This window comes from Chelonus insularis, unplaced genomic scaffold (genome assembly GCF_013357705.1).
Source record: "Chelonus insularis isolate UGA/USDA-ARS -01 unplaced genomic scaffold, ASM1335770v1 contig_17_pilon, whole genome shotgun sequence".
Lineage (NCBI taxonomy): Eukaryota > Metazoa > Arthropoda > Insecta > Hymenoptera > Braconidae > Chelonus > Chelonus insularis.
The window spans coordinates 2247526-2269534 of record NW_023276415.1 but is presented as its reverse complement, the minus strand read 5'-3'; the positions used below and the strand labels follow the sequence as shown (position 1 = coordinate 2269534).

The 22009-nt window shown below is 29.3% G+C and overlaps 1 protein-coding gene across 1 annotated transcript in view; it reads right to left on the bottom strand.

The window, feature by feature from the left end:
* Positions 1–5506: 5506 nt before the first annotated feature.
* Positions 5507–22009, bottom strand: part of Trim9 (E3 ubiquitin-protein ligase Trim9) — a 62911-nt gene continuing 46408 nt past the window's right edge. Inside the window, exons 3-8 of the mRNA XM_035078891.1 lie at positions 16607–16702; positions 15258–15651; positions 10005–10171; positions 7954–8092; positions 7354–7584; positions 5507–6102 (exon numbers count right to left, since the gene is read on the bottom strand). Coding sequence (XP_034934782.1) covers positions 5774–6102; positions 7354–7584; positions 7954–8092; positions 10005–10171; positions 15258–15651; positions 16607–16702 — 1356 coding nt within the window. The 3' untranslated portion in view covers positions 5507–5773. The remainder of the gene's footprint in view (positions 6103–7353; positions 7585–7953; positions 8093–10004; positions 10172–15257; positions 15652–16606; positions 16703–22009) is intronic.

Genomic DNA, 22009 nt, shown 5'->3' with positions numbered 1-22009 from the left:
CTTACAAAGGCAATTTTCAATTCGACGAGAGCAATTTTACAAATGAGTAGACACGTTATCTTAGCTCGCATAAATTCAACAAGTTTAACGAGCGTCGCAATGCTTTGATAAAAACGTCCTTATTACCAGGACTGCTTGCGGCACTTTCACCTTTTACCCTCTTAAGCATCATATTTTTCTTTGCTTTTATTCCGTTTTTTGTCCACATTAAAGAAAAAAGTTTCTTTTAACGTTCAAGCTTACTTCTGAAAATCAATTATACTAATGTGTTATATGATTTTTACTATTTTTCTGTGATATTTTCTCATTTATCTTGTACATAAAATAGCTGAGAGAATTTGAAACTGCCGCAAGCGAACTTTCGAAATGGAGTTCGAAATAACTAGATTTCATTACGTTTAATGAACTCATGCGTTTGATGTGTGTTTGATTAATTAATCGAATTTCTTTATCAATTCATATGATATCAAATTTATACTTTACTAATTTATTCAATTGCGACAAAGCAAACTAAAGCAACGTTAAAAAACTTTTAAAAAAAAATAATTTCTCTTTGGTTTTTTTTCAGAAAAATAGAATATTTGATTCCTTTCAGTATATTCAAATATTTATCAACGATATTTGGAATTATATCTACAAAAAAATACACAACTATTCAATCAATGAAAATGTGTTTGAACAATCAAAAGATAAACGGGTATGTAACAGTTCAGAACAATCCAAGTTATTACAATATGTTCATCTAATTGAAAATATTTTCAACAAAGATGAATTTGTACGCCAAAAGTTTAAATTCAAAACTTCAATAAATTCTCATTAATTAATATCATCTTTAGACAGTCAACGATTAAATAAAAAAATTGTAGAAAATAATTTTTTAACTGTATTTCAATGTTAGATTGACAATTAAATATTAATTTTATCAAAAAGGAAAGAATAATTTCTTTTGAAGAAGAATCTAAAGAAATGACCAAATGATCCCAAGAAAAACGTTAATCAAACAATTAGTCAGAAAGCAAAATTTAATGTGAGTATTCACATTGACAAATAAATTCTGTGTAAACACAATTTGGTAATTGAATAAACTTGAAAATACAATGTCATGTTAAAGTAAGTTATTTAAAACCTCAATATTCAAATAAGTTAAAATGAAAAATAAGTTACCATCAGAAGTAGAAAATAAAGATAAGAAGAAGCTTGATGATAAAAAGTGTAATATCACCCTCATAGCGCGAATCTAGACTAGAAGTAATAAAGCCAACGAAGACCACCTGCGCGGCCCCCGACTTATCGAGCTTTTCTCCATGTCGCTCTTGATTCTGAGTGTGCGGTTATGCTAAAGAACACTTCAGTACAGACACTAGAGTGTTGAGTACTGAGTAACAAGGCAAAGTTTCAACGTTGAGTACTTAAAATTTCATAGATCCACTACCGCGAGAGGATTTTCACCGTTTCTACGTGGTCTGAAAGTTTCCGCAGTTTCATAAAATCGATGGCCTAATTTACGTATTCACAACTTTAATAAGAAATGGTTTTCTGTTGGCCCTGTAGAGAGAGCCTATGTCACTCAAATAGACTTATAACACGGCTCTAGAGGATTAAGTTTAATATTAATCTAGAAACTTGTGAATTGAGATTCTCTAGACAATAAAAAGAATCATTCAACTCCAAGTAGTGGCATACATCGATCCATCATAAATTAGAATACCAATGAGATCTTGTTAGGGAAGCATTGAGCCTCATGGCACCCTGGCGCTTAACGACCCTTCTAATGTAAAGAAAATATCCTAAGCTATAAACTTTGAGGTTTTCTAAAGGGCACTACAGTGTGTGCTCATTGATTATTGGTTATCGATCATACTTATTTCTATGAAAGATGATCCAAGTTGTTCGAAAATATTGATTTTTTTCAAAGGCATAGGTATAACCAAGAAAGATAAACGGAAATAAAAAAAGATAATTTAAACTTACAATTCACAGCACGAGTTTTTTTTGACTTATTCAAAAATCATGTACTTATGATGTAACTTCTATTTTGAACATCTGTATATCTTTGAACTCTCATACTATCCTCTTGAGAGTTTGTAAACTCGACAAATCTAATATAACTTGCACTATTTAGAACAGAAAGATACAGAGACTGTGAGAGGCCAAAAGCACAAGATTATTGTGTCATCTGTCCTATCAAACTGTCTGCTTTGCTTTAGAACTCAAGATCTGTTTAGATCGTGTCTTTCGACCTATGCAAACCTAAAACTTATACAGACACTCAATCCAAATCAAACGTTCCTGAGTTTACCAACCAACTTGTAAAAGATCTAACTATAGACGTTCCACCGTCTGCACTCCAGGTTCCATTATAGTAGCACGCCTTACTTCAGCGCACGTTCCAACAAGACCAGAAAAGAAGGCAATAGATAAATCAGTTCCAACCAGAGAATCAACTTTAAAAAGATTCCTTTCTTCCAAATGCACCTTTTCCTCTCACTTGAAAGAGCATCTGGGATTTGATCGTGAGTATAATGGCAGACAGATAGTACCCCGTCTCATTTCCAGCTCGTCAGAATCTCCCTAATCTCCTGTCGAGAGGAAAAGTCAGAAATACGTTTCAACTTTGCTTTTATTATTTTTTTTTCTATCTAATTTCAATTCATTATTAAAATATTGTCATGTCTTTCTGGGAAATTTGTCTCAGACGTAGAGTATAACTAAGTTTGCTTGATACAATGTCACCCATTTATTGGAAAATATTCTATTGTAATTGGAAATTTACTTTTTTTATTCAAATTGACTATTTACATTAATCACTTGCTACATTATCTTGGATAAAATAGTTGCTTATTAAATGAGTATAATATTTAATTGAAAATTAATCATACGACGTACTGAGCAATAGAGATAAAGGGGATTCTAAATCCTTTTGGTGGGACCTTAGAGTAGGAAAATTCCCTTTTCCTCTACTATTTCGGTTGCATTATCGTATCATTATTCTAGGATTCTTCTCGTCTATCTCTACCTATTTAATTTATTATTATTCATTAAATAAATCTCATCTGGAAACCATCTAGATAATTTGAATTAAATTTTTCTATGCATAAATGCATCCATTTTTATTTAAAACATAATACCAAAAATGTTAAACTGATTTTACTCTTTTTCAGAATCCAATTCTCCAAAAAAATGAAGAGATCACTTTTCCATTATTCATAGAAGCCTAAGGTATTTTTGAAGCTCAAGCAGCTATTTTTATCCTAACCCTTTATTCCGATCTCTTGTTCTGCCAAAAGTTGTGTTCCCAATTAAAATGCAAGCATGTACTACTGGAAAATGTCATACATGTGACTTTTTTCAACTACTCCCTAGTCACCTACTCATTGGAGTGTTCTTTGTTTCAACAACTCGTTTACTTTTTCTTTTAATTTTCTTTCTTAGTTAGAACACGTTTTACTGAAAGACTAGAAGAGTATAGTCATATCTGTTTCTCTTATGAGTATGAATTGGATGTTCGTTCAAAATTTATTTGTTTCTTTTCTTTTTTTTTCCTCGTCCTTTCATCTAGTCACTACTAGTGAACACATCCTAGTACACACAAGAACATCACCAGACCCCTCTTCCACTTGAAGACACACGCACGCGTCTAGAAGCTCATATACCTTTTCCCTCTCCTACATGGCAAACTTTAATACCCTCGTTTGAGAGGAAATAAGAACACGCTTCAAAGATCCTTCGATTTGTCATTTAAAAGACAATTCTCTCGACTCAGTAATGATTAAAATTCAGTTGAGAATCTCGTTATCAATATGAAAATTCTGTTATTCATCCAAAGTCCACCTTTGAACATGGAAATTTAATAAAAAAAAATTATGAATATTATTTCATTATTACTGGAGTTAGATGCCTTTGTAAGAAAATGATAAAAGTTTTCTGAAAAAAATTTACTCATTATTTACTCTATTTTTATTTCAGAAAAATTCCAATGTGAAAGATTGTCTGAATGGGAAAATAAACTACAAAAAAACTTCAACAACAGTAAAGGTGAGAGTGAAATCGAAGTTGAAATAAGAATAAAAGCAAATACATCAGCCATTGTTAATCATTTTTAATGTAGTAACCATTAGAGATGGAAGTTTCACATCAAATAGAAAGAAGAAGGGAAAAAACAAAAAAAGGTAATATAAAAAGAGTAAAGTAAAGAAACTAAAATTGAAAAAAGAAATAGTCAATAAAGGTATCAAAGTTGAAGAAAAAAGTAAGATGTTGAAAGTAAGAAAGGAAATAGATTTCTTATTTCGTTTACTCTCATGGCTTTATAGGTTTGAATACTAGAAATAAAACAAAACATTTTGAAAGATTTTACTGATTTCTTTATTGATTTTTTCTTAGCGCATTTATTGTTTGAATACAATGATAAATGTTACAATTGGCAATTTATCGGCATTATTCTAATATGATAGATGATATAATAATATTATTTACATTTATGTACAAAATTATGCCCGTGATGTGGATAATACAATTCTGTTTGCATGTGTGGAGCATTTTGTGATAACATTGTCACCCTGTCCAGTGAATGACCACCAACCACGATTGTGGTCGCGATAGCTAATTAGCCTTCTCCCTTTTAAAATTATTTGTTAACTTACCTACATAAAAAATTAATAGACTAACTAAAAATATTCAATATTTATTAGGTAATGTTTCCATTTAATATATTTGATAAAAAATAATTTTTAATGTAAAAATAAGAATTGATCATTTATCTATTAAGACTAGAAAATTTACTTATTTAATTTATGTGATTTTTTTTACACTTCATTATTTAAATCACGCTTTATTTATTTTTCCATATTCATTTCTTTATCAATAAAATTTATTCGGAATAATAATATGTAAAATCTATGATACTGACATTCTTAGTTTCTAGAATACATTTTAGTACGATCGATATGATAGTAACACACTGGTAAAAATTAATATATTGTTAAAGCGACCAGTGCAAAAATTCCTTTTACATTATTCTTTCTTTTTGCAAAAGAACAACTACAGTCTCACGTATTTATATTTTTGCAATAAAAAATTAATTTTCAATAATTATTTCTTGATTATTTTCACAAAATTTCGAGTAATTTATTAGTGTGAATTTTTTCAAAGTAATTTTTAATAATTAATTTAGAAGAAGTGATTATTTATAGCTTAGAGATGGGTGCTGAGAATCAGTCTTAATGTTATAGTAACGGATAAAATTTCTTATTAAATCTGCAATTCCAAAAAAACACCATTCAATTTTAAAATTTATTCAATGGATTGATTTTTAAATTTTTCCCAAGACAATTCAATTATTTTAACTAATCAATCGCGTATTTTATTGATCAATTTGTCAGAAAATAATTTAAAAAATCATTCTAATAATAATTTTGCTACGCAAATCTTTTAATTGACTAAAATTATTTATTAAGGAATTTTTCCTCATTAAAAAAAAAAGAAAACAAATAAATGCCCTATTCAATTATATTATTTAATCGTTAACTACATAAAATTTAATAATTGAAATCAAAACAAACAAACTTCATTATTTCCTTTCCTGCTATTAAAATAATTATCTCCAATAATTACTTTTATCGATTATTTATTAATTCATTTCTGTTGGACCTTCTTCATCAATTTTTTCTAACGTTTGACTCTGCAGATCATGGTCTTTTTGTCGTTCATTTTCGCTGACATTCCCATTTTCCTGGGGCGATAATAGACCCTTTTTCAGGACTATTAGGTACCCCTAGCTCTGAACAATATCACTGACATACTCGTCATGAAGAGCGAGAAGATGTCGAGGTGGATCAATTGCAGTGTGAAGAGTAACAGTGACTCCACGGTTGAGACTCACTGCTGGATAGAAGACACCATACAGATCGCGGAACGCAATACCACCCTGAGGCTGGTCGTTGACAAAGAAGCGAAGCGTATGGGTAGTATCGAGGTCCAAGAGTACACCAACAGTCGAGCCTTGTTGTACACCACCCTCAGTCCTTTGGGCATGACCATCGGCGTGCATAAACCAAGATCTTTGACGGTCTATGTACATGCTCCAACCCTTGTCATCTTTGCCTGTGAACATGTGAAGTCAACCTTGAGATGAAAAACCTGGTTTTGTGGGTATGTATCACTGTTTACCATTACCAAATATTTTTAATTAATGATACACGAAATTATTCATCATTAGACAGTACAAATAGTAAAAATAATAAAAGAACGAGAACTTTGTTGATTACAAGATTAAGTAATATAATTCTCATCATTTTATATGTTTGCTAATAATTATATTTCCATTGATGTAAACTCAAAGCTTAATGCAATATGTATTTACATAACTCAGGCCATATCTTTTTAGAATGAAAAATAGTTGACTGTTTCTGTTATTGACATGTGTTTTTATTCAAAAATAATTCGCCTTTGATTATACAAGATGAGTATAAAAGCTCATTTTATCAAATTTAAATCGTATAAATTCAGAATTTACGATCACTGTTTTCATCACGTGAATAAATAAAAAAAAAAAGTTGAAAAAGTAGTTAAAACATTTTTATAATGATCTTAGATTGAAAACCAGTAAATGAATACAACAAATAGCTTTTTGCTCTGAACTGCAGTAAATTATGAAACTTCAATTTTAAGTTGATTGGTTAAAATGGAAATTATCATAAATTATTCATAAAATATAATTAATTATTCAATAACATTCAATTATTAATGTAACCTATTTTTTCTTTTCTTTTTTTGAATTCAAAATTTGAAGAAATTAATTAATTTATAATCTATGTAACTGACATGAAATAAAAGAAATTCAATTTTGTTGCCCAGCATGTATTGATCGACTTTTTAAGTAATTTATAAAAAATTCTCAACAACTATAATTTTTTCTTGAATGGATTTATTATTAATTAGTTCATTCAATTCGTAGAGTCAATTAAATAAATAATTGCCACGCCGCTAGTCTTAAATAATATTCTTAAAGAGTTGAGGATTCGTAGGATTATTTCTTGATAGAGTAAAGCACGTGATAAGAATGAAAGGAATTCATTTGCTTTTTTTGTGAAAGAAAAACTTAACATCTCTGAAATGTCTCACAAGACGAGTACAAATTGAAGTCTAGGAGTTTTCCGATTGCTTCTCAAGTAAATTGTTGTTTCTTGAATTGAGACAAATGTCAAGGTAAGATGTAGATTTATGTTCTCACGAAGTTTTATTTTGTTTTATGGATATTTTATTCAAATGTAATAATAGTTCATGATGTTAGAATTATAGAGTCTGGGGAAGTCTGCCGAGAAAATTGGAAGATAAAATATTTAAATAACTTACCCAACATTTTATTGCGTGAAACATCAGCTCGTGCAATCCCAAAGGCTGGGTCAGTATCACTGTGATACCGGTCAATAGTAAGCTCCCAGTAGTGAATTCCTCGTGAAAATCCAACGCTTGAAAGTACTACTCGGTGCTCGTAGCCTTCGCACGACGCACTCATTGCGTCCTCTGATATTGAAACCTCTTGGGGAATTCCTGGTGCACCGGATGCCCATGAAAACCACGCCACTATAAATCATGAAATAAGAGATATATTAAATTTTTTACCAGTCGTATTTTTTTATTTTTCTTTATCTTTTTCAAAAAACGAAGCTTGGAGTTTTTTGTTGCCTAAAACTCGAGTGTTTTTGTAATAAAGTTTTTCTGCATGCTGTCTAATAAAATAGCTAATTTAACATCAAAATATACTTTTAACAAAATAATCAACTTCTTTACTTCGTATTAAATTTGAAATTAATCAAAATGAGTAGCAGTAGATGAATTCTTTTTCAAAAAAGTTTGCTGTTTTGGGTATCAATTTGTTTTGTTGATGAAACAAGAAAAGTATAAAAATAAAATTCAATTAAGTTTTCAGTACAAAGTAATAAAAAGACGTACATTCAGCTGTTTGAAGACCAATGAGTTCCGAGTATTCGCCTTCGCCAGCGCTGTTGAATGCTCTGACCCGAGCTTTATAAAGCGAATTGAAGTGAAGCCCATCCACAGTGCAGATGGTTTCTCGGCCGCAGTAAACTTCCTGCACAGAATTATTTTGTGGTGTGTTAGCTGTGAAGTGGAAGAAAGGTCAGGTTTGTAAATACTATTGTACCATGTTGCATGATAGAAGTAGCCATGAAACACGAGAGAAGTATATCACTGATGTTAGCCGTTAAGCCAGCAACGTGGAATTAACGAGCATGCTTTTACTTCCAAGGCTTATTCGAGCATTTACGACTGCCTAGTGAAAATGTTTCAGTCCATGCCCGTTATACGACAGAATCTCGATATTTCCGGTGACAGTTGGAAGAGTTCAAAAGCAAAAATATAAATTTAACGGAAGTCCGGACAAAAATGAGAGCCAAATAACGAATGGTAATCTAAATTCGTCATTTTTGTTTGACGTTTGTGTAATGTATTTTTTTAACGGAGAAAATTGTTGAGTTAGAAATCGCCTACCGGAAGTTGAGTGAAGAGAAATACACATTATTTGTAACAACAATGTTAAGAAGTTAAACCAACAGAAATAATTGTTTCATTTTAAAATAACATGTTGATTTAAAGGAAAAAAATTTTTTTTAGACAAGTTTTCAATATTTGACTATATTTTTAATTTTAACCTTTAATCTATAATATTCATATTAAAAAATTTTCATAACTTTTCTATCAAAATGACTAAACTTCACTAATAAATATCAGTGCTCTGCAGTAGTCTGAGTGCGATCCGAAAAGTCACACGACTAACGTCCCAAAGGAAAGAATGAAGATACTGAGCTATAGCAGAAGAATTATTTTATACAGCTATTTTTATGTAGAATCAAAAATGACTGGCCCGATTTAGTTGAAAATCTAATCAGTTCTAAGTTGCGTAATTATGCGTCAAATGCAATTAGTCCTACGTCGATATCATTTTTTTTCTCGAAACAATTGAGCCGAAAAATAATTCCATACGTACATACACACGCAGACGTCCACTTTGAAATGATTGTATCCGACTTGAAAAGTAGAGATTTGTCAAAATTCAGGATTCGCAGAATCGGACCCTTTACAATAACTTTCCACTGGAAAGTTAATAAAACCATAAAACTAGAGTATTTTTTCATTCACATAAAATTGAATTTTGAGAACAAAAAGTTGAAAATGATCTCTTGATTTTTAAAATTATTTACTAAAAGAAAAACTAAATTGAGAATGATTGATATGAAATTTTTTAATTCAGAATTCATGTAATATAAAAAAGTTTCAAAAAAGATATATTCAAATAAACTGTTTCTCTTAACCTTTGTATAATATTGAAATGCAAAGTGTTAAAATTCTGCTAGAAAATCCTATCAAAGAAAAGTAAAGTCGAAATTTCCTTCAAGTAACGTATTTTTGACAATTAAAATTATTGTAATTCAATAATGAAATTCATTAACTAAATACTCAAATGAATAAGCCTTTATTTACTCAACTTATCTTCAGTAATATCCTTTTACGTAATACCTCTTTCATAATTTCCAGGTAAGCCAAACTTTAATGAGCTTGGTAACAATTTATATTCAAATATTAATAAACCAATTTGAACTTTAAGTAATTTCTGAAAGTCAAGTTTGTAGAGACAAGATGAGTACATGAAAGCATTAATTCCTGAGTTTTCTTACGTTACAACAAAGAATCTTTGCATTATATACGATTGAGTTGATGTGGAAGTTGTTTGTGATAAGTAAACCGATTTCTCTTCCACCCTCTACATTTATATTCTTCTTATTACTTCCTCTCTTGTTAACATGAAGAGAACAACCGCCCGAGAATTTGCACGAAAGCCGAAGCAGAATGACACAAGATAAGAGAAAATTCAGGAAAGTAATCCCCACGTGGCAAATCGCTTTTCTGATGGACTGTTTGTTCTGGCTACTAGTCCAAACTTCTATCGATATACGTTTGGTATTGACTAGCTGTTCCCTTCTTACCCTAAACTCTCCACCACATCCGTCGTCAAGTTCCAGTAGATAACCTTCGATAGCTGGACCACGTTGACCACATCCAATTCCGTGACCGGCTGGGGGCTGCCAGGCAACCGTCACGCTGTTATTTTCAGCACTACACTCTTCAGGAATTAATACTGGTGCACCGGGCGCTGTAAATTGATAAAACAATTTAGTCGTTTATTCAAAAATATTCTATGTAATTTAATTATTATTTATTAATATCTGCTAATTAAAAAATCAATTAAGAGAACCCAATTATATGTTATTGTAAGATACTTCAATTAGACTCTTTTTTATAGAATTCAATTACATTATTAATTTTTATAATTATTAAAAATTTTTTGTTGAATTAATGTAAATTCAAAAATATAAAAGCATCAAGTATAATTATGTTTATTACTTTCGTGGAATTTTGTTTGAAGTAAAAATTCAATTACCAAGTTATTAATAAATTAAATTATTCTTTTTAAAATATGAAAATGAATGAATTAGTATGTTTTTTAATTTAGGCTTTACAAAAGCTACATGAAAATAAAGCTCGATAAATTATTGAATTTCCTATTGTTTGTTGATGGCGAATATTATAAAATAACATAATATATGTTTTTCTTTATTTTCTATCGATGTTGAAATTGCTTTTAAAAAAATATCTATTGTATTTCAATTATTCAGAAATTATAGATGAAATAACTTTTTTAATCGAGTTTTTTGTTCATTCTTTCATGACATTCCAAATAAAATAACCATTTTCTACTCGTTGCTTTTATTTTGTTTTTTTATTTCTTGAAGAGAAAAAATCTCGTAATGAGTTTTTTCAGTAAGTTTATCTAGTAAGCACAGGCAAACGTCAGCATTACACTTTTCTCTTTTATACTCAGCTTGTTCAGCAACCTGAACATTCAATTAAATTTGGAGCCGAATTTAGAGAATGCTCACAAGCTTGCTAGTGATATTATAAATTGCAAATTACACTTTACATTGTATGTATACTAAATCACTACTGAAAACGAATGTTTGTAGCTATCGCTGGTTGGTTAGTTGTAAGAGAAAAGAGAAATTATGTGAAGGGAATGTCCAGCATAAAGGAGTCGTAGTCGACAGGAAAGTTCATTGTCCCCAGGAACTGTTAATAAGCTCAGTTCTCTCAATGTAAACCTCTCGTGGTTTCTGAGAAACTTGCCATAGTAGTCAAGTTTGATGGCATTTTCGTCGTCTCTATTACAATTCCTTCCTCAATTACTTCGAACATTTTGATTGCATTTTATATTGCTAACTTCAAGCTTGTCAATACATTTTTTTCATTTCCTTTTCTTGAACTTCATAAGCAATTTAATTCTCGATCGAAAAAAAACTATTTCACAATTCATTTATCCTAAAATACTACAACTAAATATTATTAAAATGAAAAAGATATCATTTATCTTAACATCTGACTTAATTGGTACTTTTATTTTTTTTAATTCTAGATTACGGGAATAATTTAATCATTAAGAAAGACATTTAATTTCTGAATTTAGATATAAAAATATTTTCAAGAAATTCACTGAATATGATATCGTTCAATAGAATAAAGTATGATTCAAACAGATCAATCAAAATACTTTTCCTCTTTAAAGTGAGGTGATTAAAAAATTATTATTATTATTATTATCTTGAAATAGAATCGTTATTATTTATTTCATTATTTTATTATTAAAATTATTATATAATGAAATTGAAGCTTTAAGAGCAATTCTATAAACAAAATCATTAAAAATTCATGGGGAAAATGTTTCAATTTTCATCAGCTATTATTAGCATCGAAATATTCCCTCGTTCACAGACAAATATTCTCATCGCTCTAGGGGCTTGAAAACTGCAGAGAAAAATGTGTTTAATATTGGTTGATTAATTAAATAAAAAGTATTTCAGAGTTGAACGAATGAAATATGATATTACTAAACAGAATTCATTATTATTTTTTATTATTTTTTAATATTTTTTACCATTTATTGAAAGTATTTCAGTATTATTTCTATTGTTATTATTTGTTTATTTTACTCGTAACTGATGTTGATAAAGTGTTTCTTTCATGTTATTGATCCGACTATATTTTTCCTCATTTGTTTATTTATACAATTCGTTTAGTTATGTCTGCAGCTGAAACTTTTATTATGACAAAAAATACAAATATTCACCAACATTGCAAATATATTTTCATTAGTTTTTACTACGATTTATTGACAAGCTTTACTTCCTTCAGTTTGTTGTTTATGCATGAATTCGATCATTTAGTTATTTGTATTTGAAAATTGAACGTGCTATTGCAAAAGTGATGAATACAGTTTGCTTGTGAATATAAAATATGGTTCATGATCTTGAATAAATGTTTTAAAATACATAGATTACTGTTTTTATTGATTATTTTAATTTAATAAAATTTTTTTCTATTTTTCTTGTGCATTGCAATTATTTTGAGATATTTTTTTCGATCTCGGTGATTATATTGTTCACAAATTTAGACTGTCAAGTGTTGGAACGAAACAGAGATAGCTATACTAACAATAAGTGACATTCACATGTCTGACTCTACCGCGAGTTATCTACTGGTCACGACTGACGTGTCTGTCCAACCACTAAAGCAATTTATCCACTAGATTCATGTCTGAGCGCTATATTCCATTCTCACTATCTTGAAACTTTTGATAGTCCACGAAAAAATTTATTACCACTGTTATTTGACTTTTTGGAATATTTAAATACTTGTATTACGTAAGTTTATGAACATCACGTAAATATTGTATCAAAAAAGTACAATCTCAAGTTTTATTATAAGTTTAAAGTTTACGAATAAAATCATATTTTTCCTATCTTAAAGTAACACAACAATGATGATAAAGATTTTTTTTTTATTACTACATCAGTATACTTTATGTATATTGAATTACAGGTAAAAGCGCTCAAAGTTGAAAGTGAACAGAGAGTGAGACGAATTGAATAAGAAATGCTAGAGATCGAGAGAAGAAAGAGTAATAAAATTTCTTAGGACTTTCGTTTGCTGTTAAAACTTTCGAAATATTCTATTAAATAACGATTAAATGATTTTGAACTTCTACTTCTTATAAACATTGAATTCAATTGAAAGAAAAATAAAGTAAAAATTTCAACTGAATTGAAATTGAAATCTGATAAAATATCGTTTTAAACAAACCTTGCACCGTTTAGTGTGTAATATCACAAAGTGTAAAGTTTTCTAGCTCAACATGAAAGGTGGTTACGTAACGATCAGGGTTTTCTGGAAGCATAGCGAATGGAATAAAATCGTATATAGCGGATTGGCTGGACATTCAATAACTCTTGTGAGCTTCTCTTCCAACTATATGGGGCTCATTCATAATCTTCTTCTCGTACAAACGAGCATTGAGAATGGGATTTACAGGAAAATGTAACACTCGTGAATTACGTCAAGTTTGTACTAATCTACTAGAATCCATATTCGTATTTTTTGCAGGATGAACTGTCAAGAATTTTAATGCATTTCCATTTTGATCCTTTAAATTTTTCAGTACCTTGAAGTCAATAGAATCTTTTAATTAAAATTTTCATGAAAAAATTGATAAAAATGTTTTCAACTGCTTGCTAATTGTTATCAGCTTGGTTGAAAAAAGCGAATAATAGTTTGATAAGAATCAAGTTTGGCTCATTTCTGGCTGGACGTTGGAAAATGGTTAAATACACTGATCCCATGTTTCTACTAAAGTATCTGAATAAAGTGTCTTTTTTAGATAAAATTGCATAAGTACACTTCAGGCGTATGATGTAATATTCACAAAAAAATTGTAAAGCAAAAGCTCATCAAAATTCTTTTCTAATTAGGAAATTTAAAATCGGATGAATTTTATGTTTGAAAACAGATAATGAAGAATTATTAGAATCATTAGCTTTATCATATTCTCCCTTCTCTGATACTAAATCTGGCTGGTAAATCTCCTCGTGCTTATGCAAATAGTAAAGACTGTAGTAATACACAAGGAAATCGTTAACTTGGTTATTCCCTTAGTTACCTAATTAATCCGCTTTTGGGACGCTCAGTAAAGGTAAAATACTGTTCAAAAGTCATGGTAGGCAACGTTGGAAATTATTCAATAGATCAAACATATTCCTGTGAATAAGTTATAGCTTTACGTGCTTTTTGATCCAAAGTTTTGATGGTTTAAATCCTTTAACTTTCTTATAATTCTATTCTTTTCTATTTCTGGTTATATTTCGGTCGTTACCTGCGGTAGGATATCGATCTTCTCCCTCCATTGCTGCGTCCAACATTTTAGATTACTTATTAATTAATATATTAAATATAGCATTACTAATTGGTCAAGCTTAATTTGTCACTACTACGTTTTATCACAATTAAGGAATATTGCCATGCAAACAATGCATTCTATTAGTTAATTAAATTCTATGTTCAACAAAAAAACTCATTCTATAGTTTTGTATGACATAGTTTCAGATGATAAACTTTTTTAGCTCAATTAAAAACTATGAATATTTATAAATATAATTTATTGTAAATTGCAATGTTGTAGTGAGAAAAATTTAAATAATTAAATATTATGTTTTTGTCATAGCTTGTGAATAATATTTTCAATTTACAAAAGTTGTTATATCAATATACTCCTCTGTTCAATTATTTGTGATCAATAAACAGTCAAAAAAAATCTATTTTTCTAAATAACAATCAGTGAAAATCAATACGAAATAGTATATATTCACTCATTTATTTTTAAAAATAAAAATACTAATAGAACTTTTTTAATTTGGATCATTTTCTTCACAAGTAATCATTAAAGATGTTGTCTATCATCTTAAATTTAATTTCTGTACTAAAAAAAAAATTTTAGCAGCAACATTAAGGAAGAATCTCATACATGCACAAGTACCATGTCATTTTGTTCTGATATAAATATTTATTTTCAGTTTTAAAATAAAATTGAGAGAAAATCTCGATACTTTTGTTTGTTTAAAAGAAATAAACCTAATTGTACATTGCACCTTTACTCAACAAAATGATCGCTGATGATCACTAACGAATCAATGCAGGGATAAAAAGGTTTTAAACTTCTTTATGTAATCAATTGAATTTCAAGGCAATTACTAAAAAAGTACTACTCTTCTAAATAATGAGAAATAAAAAAAGACTTTTTCCTTGCCGAGCAAAACCTCAAGCCTAAAGTTTGTTAAATTACTGACGGGACTCACGTTTCAGCTGAACGAAGGTAAGCTGATCGATAGCACGTCTGACTGGTTTGTCATCGAGTGTGAGATCAAGAAGTGGTAACCGAGCCATTTCCTGAACACCTTCAGCAGCGCCCCATGATCCAGCAGCATTGGCAGCTCTCATAGACAACATTCCACCAATCTGTAGGAAAGCAGTACTGTCGGTTTCCTTGAGTGCCTCAATACAAAACGTAAGCAAAGCAGTTGTGGACTGTAAGTGAGTAGCACATCTTCCAACTTGATCCCGTAGAGATCTAACTCTGGCGTCTCTTGTTTGTCTTGCAGCTTCTATCAAACGAGACTTTCTCGCTTGAAGAATATTCACCAAACTCGCCACCCTCTCTTCCACTTCTTCTTCTAATGCAGCGCATTCCTCCTGGAATAATAACAGACTGTGTAAGCATATTGAAATTTTCAGGAAAAAGAGAATAAAAGAAGACACTGTAATTTATTGTGTCTTTTTCGTGACAGTAAATTCTAATATAAATATTTTCCCTGGAATTTGTAATGCTATTTAATTCAAAAATTCATGATTCAAGTATGTAAGTTAATAATTTAACATTAAAATACTATTCTCATCATTTATTTATTATTATGATAATCTTCTAGAAAATTTTCATTTAAATGTCACGAATTATTTATGAAAATATTGAATATTTTTTGCAGTTTAGTATTTATGAATAAATACTGGAGGTAACATACATTTCATTATAGATGTACATTGCTGGTAATATACCTGAAGATTTTATGACTACATAAAAGCTACACAGGTGCATTATTTCTCACGTAGACCGAAGATGAAGTCGCCAATAAACTTCATTATTACGACACGTGTAACCTTGCCGTTATGTGTCAAATGCTATTTTCTGAGAAACACTTTCATCGTTTGAAAAGCTGCACCGATCATTCGATAAACTGATGGTTTTAGAGCAGCTTCATTTTACGAGTCTCTAGAGGTAATATAACTTTTCGTCGGATATAGAATATTATTTTTTGAAAAAAAGTGCAAAAATAGCATTTATTACATTTAAAATTTCTTCTTAAATGTAATCAAATGAAAATATATATATATATATATTATGCTTGGAAGTAACTGAAAATTTTCTTAGTCTACAAAATATTTTCTTCTTTCACTGTTTCGTGTCTAGAGATTTTTTCCTCAATAGAAGCACCCCCAAGCGTCGTGCCTTTTCGCACATTTTTCCGCTAGACTCACACTTTTTCCAATTTCCTCCTTTCCCTCATGCGAGGAACGAGAAAAAGAGAAAAGTCGAATGAAAAATAAAAAAATAGTTTAGAATGAAAGCTAGTGCGTCAAAATATACACTTACATGCACTTTATCCGTCATCCCTTTGAGTCTTTGGATAAATTCCGTCGTGGAACGAGCACGTTCTGAAAGCTGCTGGAGATTCTGTGACAGTTCAGTCTGAAACACAAATGAAAAACAATTGATTACGAATGTGTTTATGATAAATGTCTTTTAAAGTAATGCTTATTTTCTTTTAAGTACTCTTGAGGAGTAGTGAATATTTGGGAGAAAAATTTTTAACAGTTTATCTCTGTAAGTAATGAGCAATTGAAATAAAAAGACTTCAAACAGAATAAAATATGATTCAAAAAATTTTTCTTCTCGTATTTTGACTTAAGCACGTTGGCATTTGAACGTCTTCACGTCCCGGCAATATCTTGAGGTATATCTCGTGTTAAGGTCTGACAAATTTGTATTCCACAAGCCATGCGTCTCGTTCACAAGCCCAGGAATCGGATCGATTCTGTGCCACTTGCTTGTCGATGCTATGCAGCTGCAGGAAATAAAGAGAAACGAGAGAACAGAATAATCGATCAGTCGAACACCTGCAAAGACCCTATATACATTTTTGACTGGATATACATTTCTCATCGAAATTTCGCTTGCTCACAAGTTTTTATTACTCACAATAGAAGCATATTGTTCGTTAATAGAGTTAACGATTTTTGTTTTCAAGCTTAAAAAAATAAAAAAATATTGCAATCAACAGTCAAGTTCATTCACATTTCAATGTTAGAATTTTTTTTTCTATATTTTTCATCTTTATTTACTGGAAAAATAACCATTTGATTACAGATTTTTTTGACGTTTTTCTATTTTCGATTTTTCAATTCAATGAAATGTTTCATTTGATATTGAATTGAAATTTAAATTCAATGGTATGATAGAGCTTATCCTTTTGATAAATTGCTAATAGATTCGATTTTTTATTCCACCATACCTGTTGGTAAATAACAAATAATCGTAATTGTACTGTTTCTTACACATGAAAAATAATCAATTCGATAAAACAATTATCAGTGTATAATCTGTTTTTAATTGATTCTACAACTGCTTCTTATTGTTTTCTTCATGATGCAATATAATTATGCATGGATGTAACAGAAATTTATGTGATTTATGTACCACTTATGTATGCTTGCCAAGAAATTATCTATATATCTATAGAGTTATAAATAGTAGCTACATACATACTTAACGTCTATTATAAAGCTCTTAAGTTCAATCCTGATGGCAATTATTTATGTATTTTCTTAATTATAACATTAATAGTTAAAGAGAGCTATCCAGTGAACTTGTTTCATTTTATTACGTAAGAGAATAAAGTGGACAAATGATTTAATGATCAAACAATGTTCTACTACATTAGTGATAATTTACATGTTGTTAACTTTGATGTTTAAGATTTATTAATATTAAATCTAATCATGGTCTAGATGAATTTTATATACATCATTAAGTTACTCGGAAATAAGTAATTGATCTCAGTCTTTGTAAAATATTCAAAAATGTAAAATTATTTAATCATTTTAATATTCAAATATATTACTATTCCATTGGTTTAAAATTTTAGAAAAATTTCACTGTTTTAAATTGGAAGAATGTTTACAACTTACATAATATTATTGAATTAAACTTTCATTAATATATCAGTGAATTAAACTTTCATTAAGAGTTTAAATAATTATCGATTGGCTATGAATGATATCCTTGCAATTAATTCAATCACTGACTATTTACTGATTTAGTTTACAAGAGTTAAAACCATGGTTTTTATTTATATCTATTCTCTAAATTAAAAGTAGTTGGTACAATTAGGATTTAAACTATTTTGAGACATCAAACGCTATTAAGTTTGTCCAACGCATAAATATTTTAAACAATGAATTTGTACTGCAACGATTTTTCATGATTTTTACGAAAATAAAAAAGAAAATAGTAACTTGACAACAAAAATAATTATGTTGTATATTATCATCCAGTAGAATCAAAGCTACTTCAATCCCCTAGTAAAGTCACCCTAAATACTTGAGTTGAGTAACTCGATCTTCAAGCCGATCGGATTTCTCAATGTTTTTATTGCCTTCAGAAATATGAGCTGTAGCGACAAAAGACCTTTCTCACCCAGGTTTCTAAGTTTTCTGTCCACCTAAAAATCGCTTTCAAGTGGTTCTTTTCTTGTTCTCGTGAGTCGTATTGCCGATCGAATCTCGTTCCACCAAATTTTATTTGCTCGATAGCGTTTTCACCCCCTTCTAACTTTTTTACCTTCTTTATTGCTCGCTACTAACTCTTGTGCTTTTGTGTTCGTTTTTCTCCTTTCCGCTAATAGTACGTTGTACCTTCAATACCGGACCTCGTGGTAAATGTGGTTGTAGCGCTGCTAAACCACAACCCGACGACGAGAATAGAGAGTAGACCAAGGGTTTTCGTTGGTTCGTGGGTTCACGCTTTAGCACCAACCGGACCGCACATATCCGTCATTAATATTTGGTGTTAAAACGTTGATTCACTCATTCATTAATTTCAAAAATTGCGTTATAATTATATTTTTTTAAATATTTATCCGTCACTTTTAGTAAGGAATATTCAGTTTTTTGATTGAAATATTTTTCTCTTAAATTGAAGCGTTTATGTACAAATTTTCAATTGCTTACATAAACTAATAAAATATAAATAACAATTTGAACCACTTTACTCGAAAAATATTCAATTTTATAATAGATTGTCATTGAATTTTATTTTATTTTTACTGCATTTACTAAATTAATTTTTTTAAAGCATACTGTGTTTCTATTTAAAGTGAAAAACCTCATCCATGAGCGAATAAATGAAAAAAAACTTTACTCACTTCTTTTAGATGAAAAATATTTTTAATAAATTTCCAGAAAATTCAAAATGAAGATATTGTGGAAATATTATGTCATTTACTCTCTTAAACTGAATCAGTGAATATTTACTGATATCCAGTGCCAATATTCACTAACTCGGAGTAGTTATCACTGATTCAGTTTAAGAGAGTACAGTAAATAGTCGAAACGATTTTAAATAAATATTCCTAGTTAGGATTTGTCTTTTTGAATTGTAGCTGTTTTGTTCTCTGGCGGCCTAAAATAAAAGTATTCTTATTTTAATATCAATTAGCTCAATTAAAATTTATATTTCTTTCATTAACAAAATTATCTATAATTAATAAAATGTAAATTTTAAAATAAAAATAATAATTATATCTTTAAATAAATATATGAATTCAATTTTTAACATTTTATTTTGAGAATAATTATAAATTAAGCTGAATATAATTTTAAACTAAACAAAAAGAAGAGAAATGTCATCAAAATATTAATTAAATAGAGAGAATTAAAGTCTAAATTCCGAATCTCTCATGCAAGGAAATTGAAAAGACATTTATGATATCCACTGTTATAAAATTTGAAATTTCCATTTGAATCATAACGGACTGGAAATAAAATGACGGAACAGTAGCTATAAAGTACACTTATAATTGTATACGATCTGAGCGTAAAGTCTTTTTACTGACATATATATATACCAAAGCCTGTTATATGACCAGTTTCAATTTGCAACATAACTTGCATTTGTTTCTTTCCTCTTCCTTCTTTTACTTTCTTTCCTTTGGCCCTCTTGTTTCGCACAACGGATATTCATGTCTCCATTCGTGCCTCGAGGTAATTAAATTACACCTTCACCAACCTCCTTTACTCACCGACTTGCCATGAATAATTGCTCTATCCTCCCTCGACTCACTCGTCTTCGATGATAGGATTTCAATTAATTTTCGCTCCATTTAAATTATCCGTCTATTCAATTACAAATTACTTTATCAACATTTTACATTCGTTTTCATTTTTATCCACTAATTTTTTATCCAATCATTGAATCTAATTTCTAATTCGTTCGTTCCACAAATTAGTTTTCATTTACGATACATCACCACAACTATATTTTTCTTCAAGTAATAAATACAAAAAAGTAATTTATTGTTGCAGGTTTATAATTTAGATAATTATATTGAATAAATAATAATCAGTTGTGCATAATTTCTAGCAGCAGCAACAGTATTTCGTTATAGATGGAATTGTTTACAAAATTGAAAAATTGCGTGAACAACAATCTTTGTAACATAACATTAGAACAATTATTTGTGAAAATTGCTTAAGAGAGTTAATTTTATTAGAATGAATAAATTGATGTGACATTAATTCACAAATGTTTATAGAAATTATTTCATTTATTTAACAATTTGTAACAGTTATTGAATAATAGATGATATAAATTAATTTGAATTTTATTGAAAAAATCCATAAACTAAATGTTATCGCAGCTACCATAGAGAGTAAAATACTGTGAACTTGAAAAGAAAGAATGACTATTTTGATGTACATATCGGTACATAGCATGTCTAGTCTATTCTATTTGTAACCTATGCTATTGTAAATTTATATTGAATTAGGAATTCTATAATGCACAAGAGGTGCATAGTTTATTGCGGTTAGCTTGAGTCTTCATCTATCATCAATAACTAATAGTAAGAAATTATACCTTTACTCTATGAAACCAACACAGACAGACACAAGTATCAAAACCAATACATTAAAGATGAGTTAGGATATGATATTATTACAAACTCTGTTAAGTTTAGTTTTGTATAAATATAATAACGTCATTAATGAAAATAACATGAAACTGTGAACATCTCAAGTTCGGAAATTATAATATTCAATTAAATTTTGATATTTAAAAAAATTTGAAAAAATTCCTTTAAGGTAGTTCGTTTGCTCCGCGCCGCGTATCACAAAAAAGACCCAGAGTCCTTCGAAATAAAATTAATTTTCTTTATGAAATATACACATTAGCTTCCTGCATCTTCATTAATTTGTCTTTTATTATTCCAAAAAAAAGATTAATGCATATTTTATGTAAGAGTTTAGACTAAAATTATTGATAATAATTTATTCCTTTAAGAACGGTACCATAGAACTTGATTTTTTTTTTTGACAAAATATTTGTCACAAATGCATCTTACATTGTATAATTTTTGACGAAAATTGAAAGAACCATTTTTGAGTGAAAGTTAAAAAACTTAATCTTGTAGTCAATTATCATTGGTTTAAATGGAGAGAGAGTGAACTTTGCTTTTGAATAACTCAAGTTTTAAACAGTAAATCGACTTTTTTTATTAAAATAAACGTTTTATTTTCTAATAACCTTTAATTCCAAGGTAGTAAAATAAATCCAAAGAAAACATTAATCTCGATCAAACTACCTTAAATGATGAGAAATATTATAAATTAATTATAATTTCAAATTAATACAAATCTATTGACTTCATAATATTTATCGTACGAAATTATTTTAGTAACTTCATTCTTTTCCCTGAATTACGTATAATTAAAGAAACTA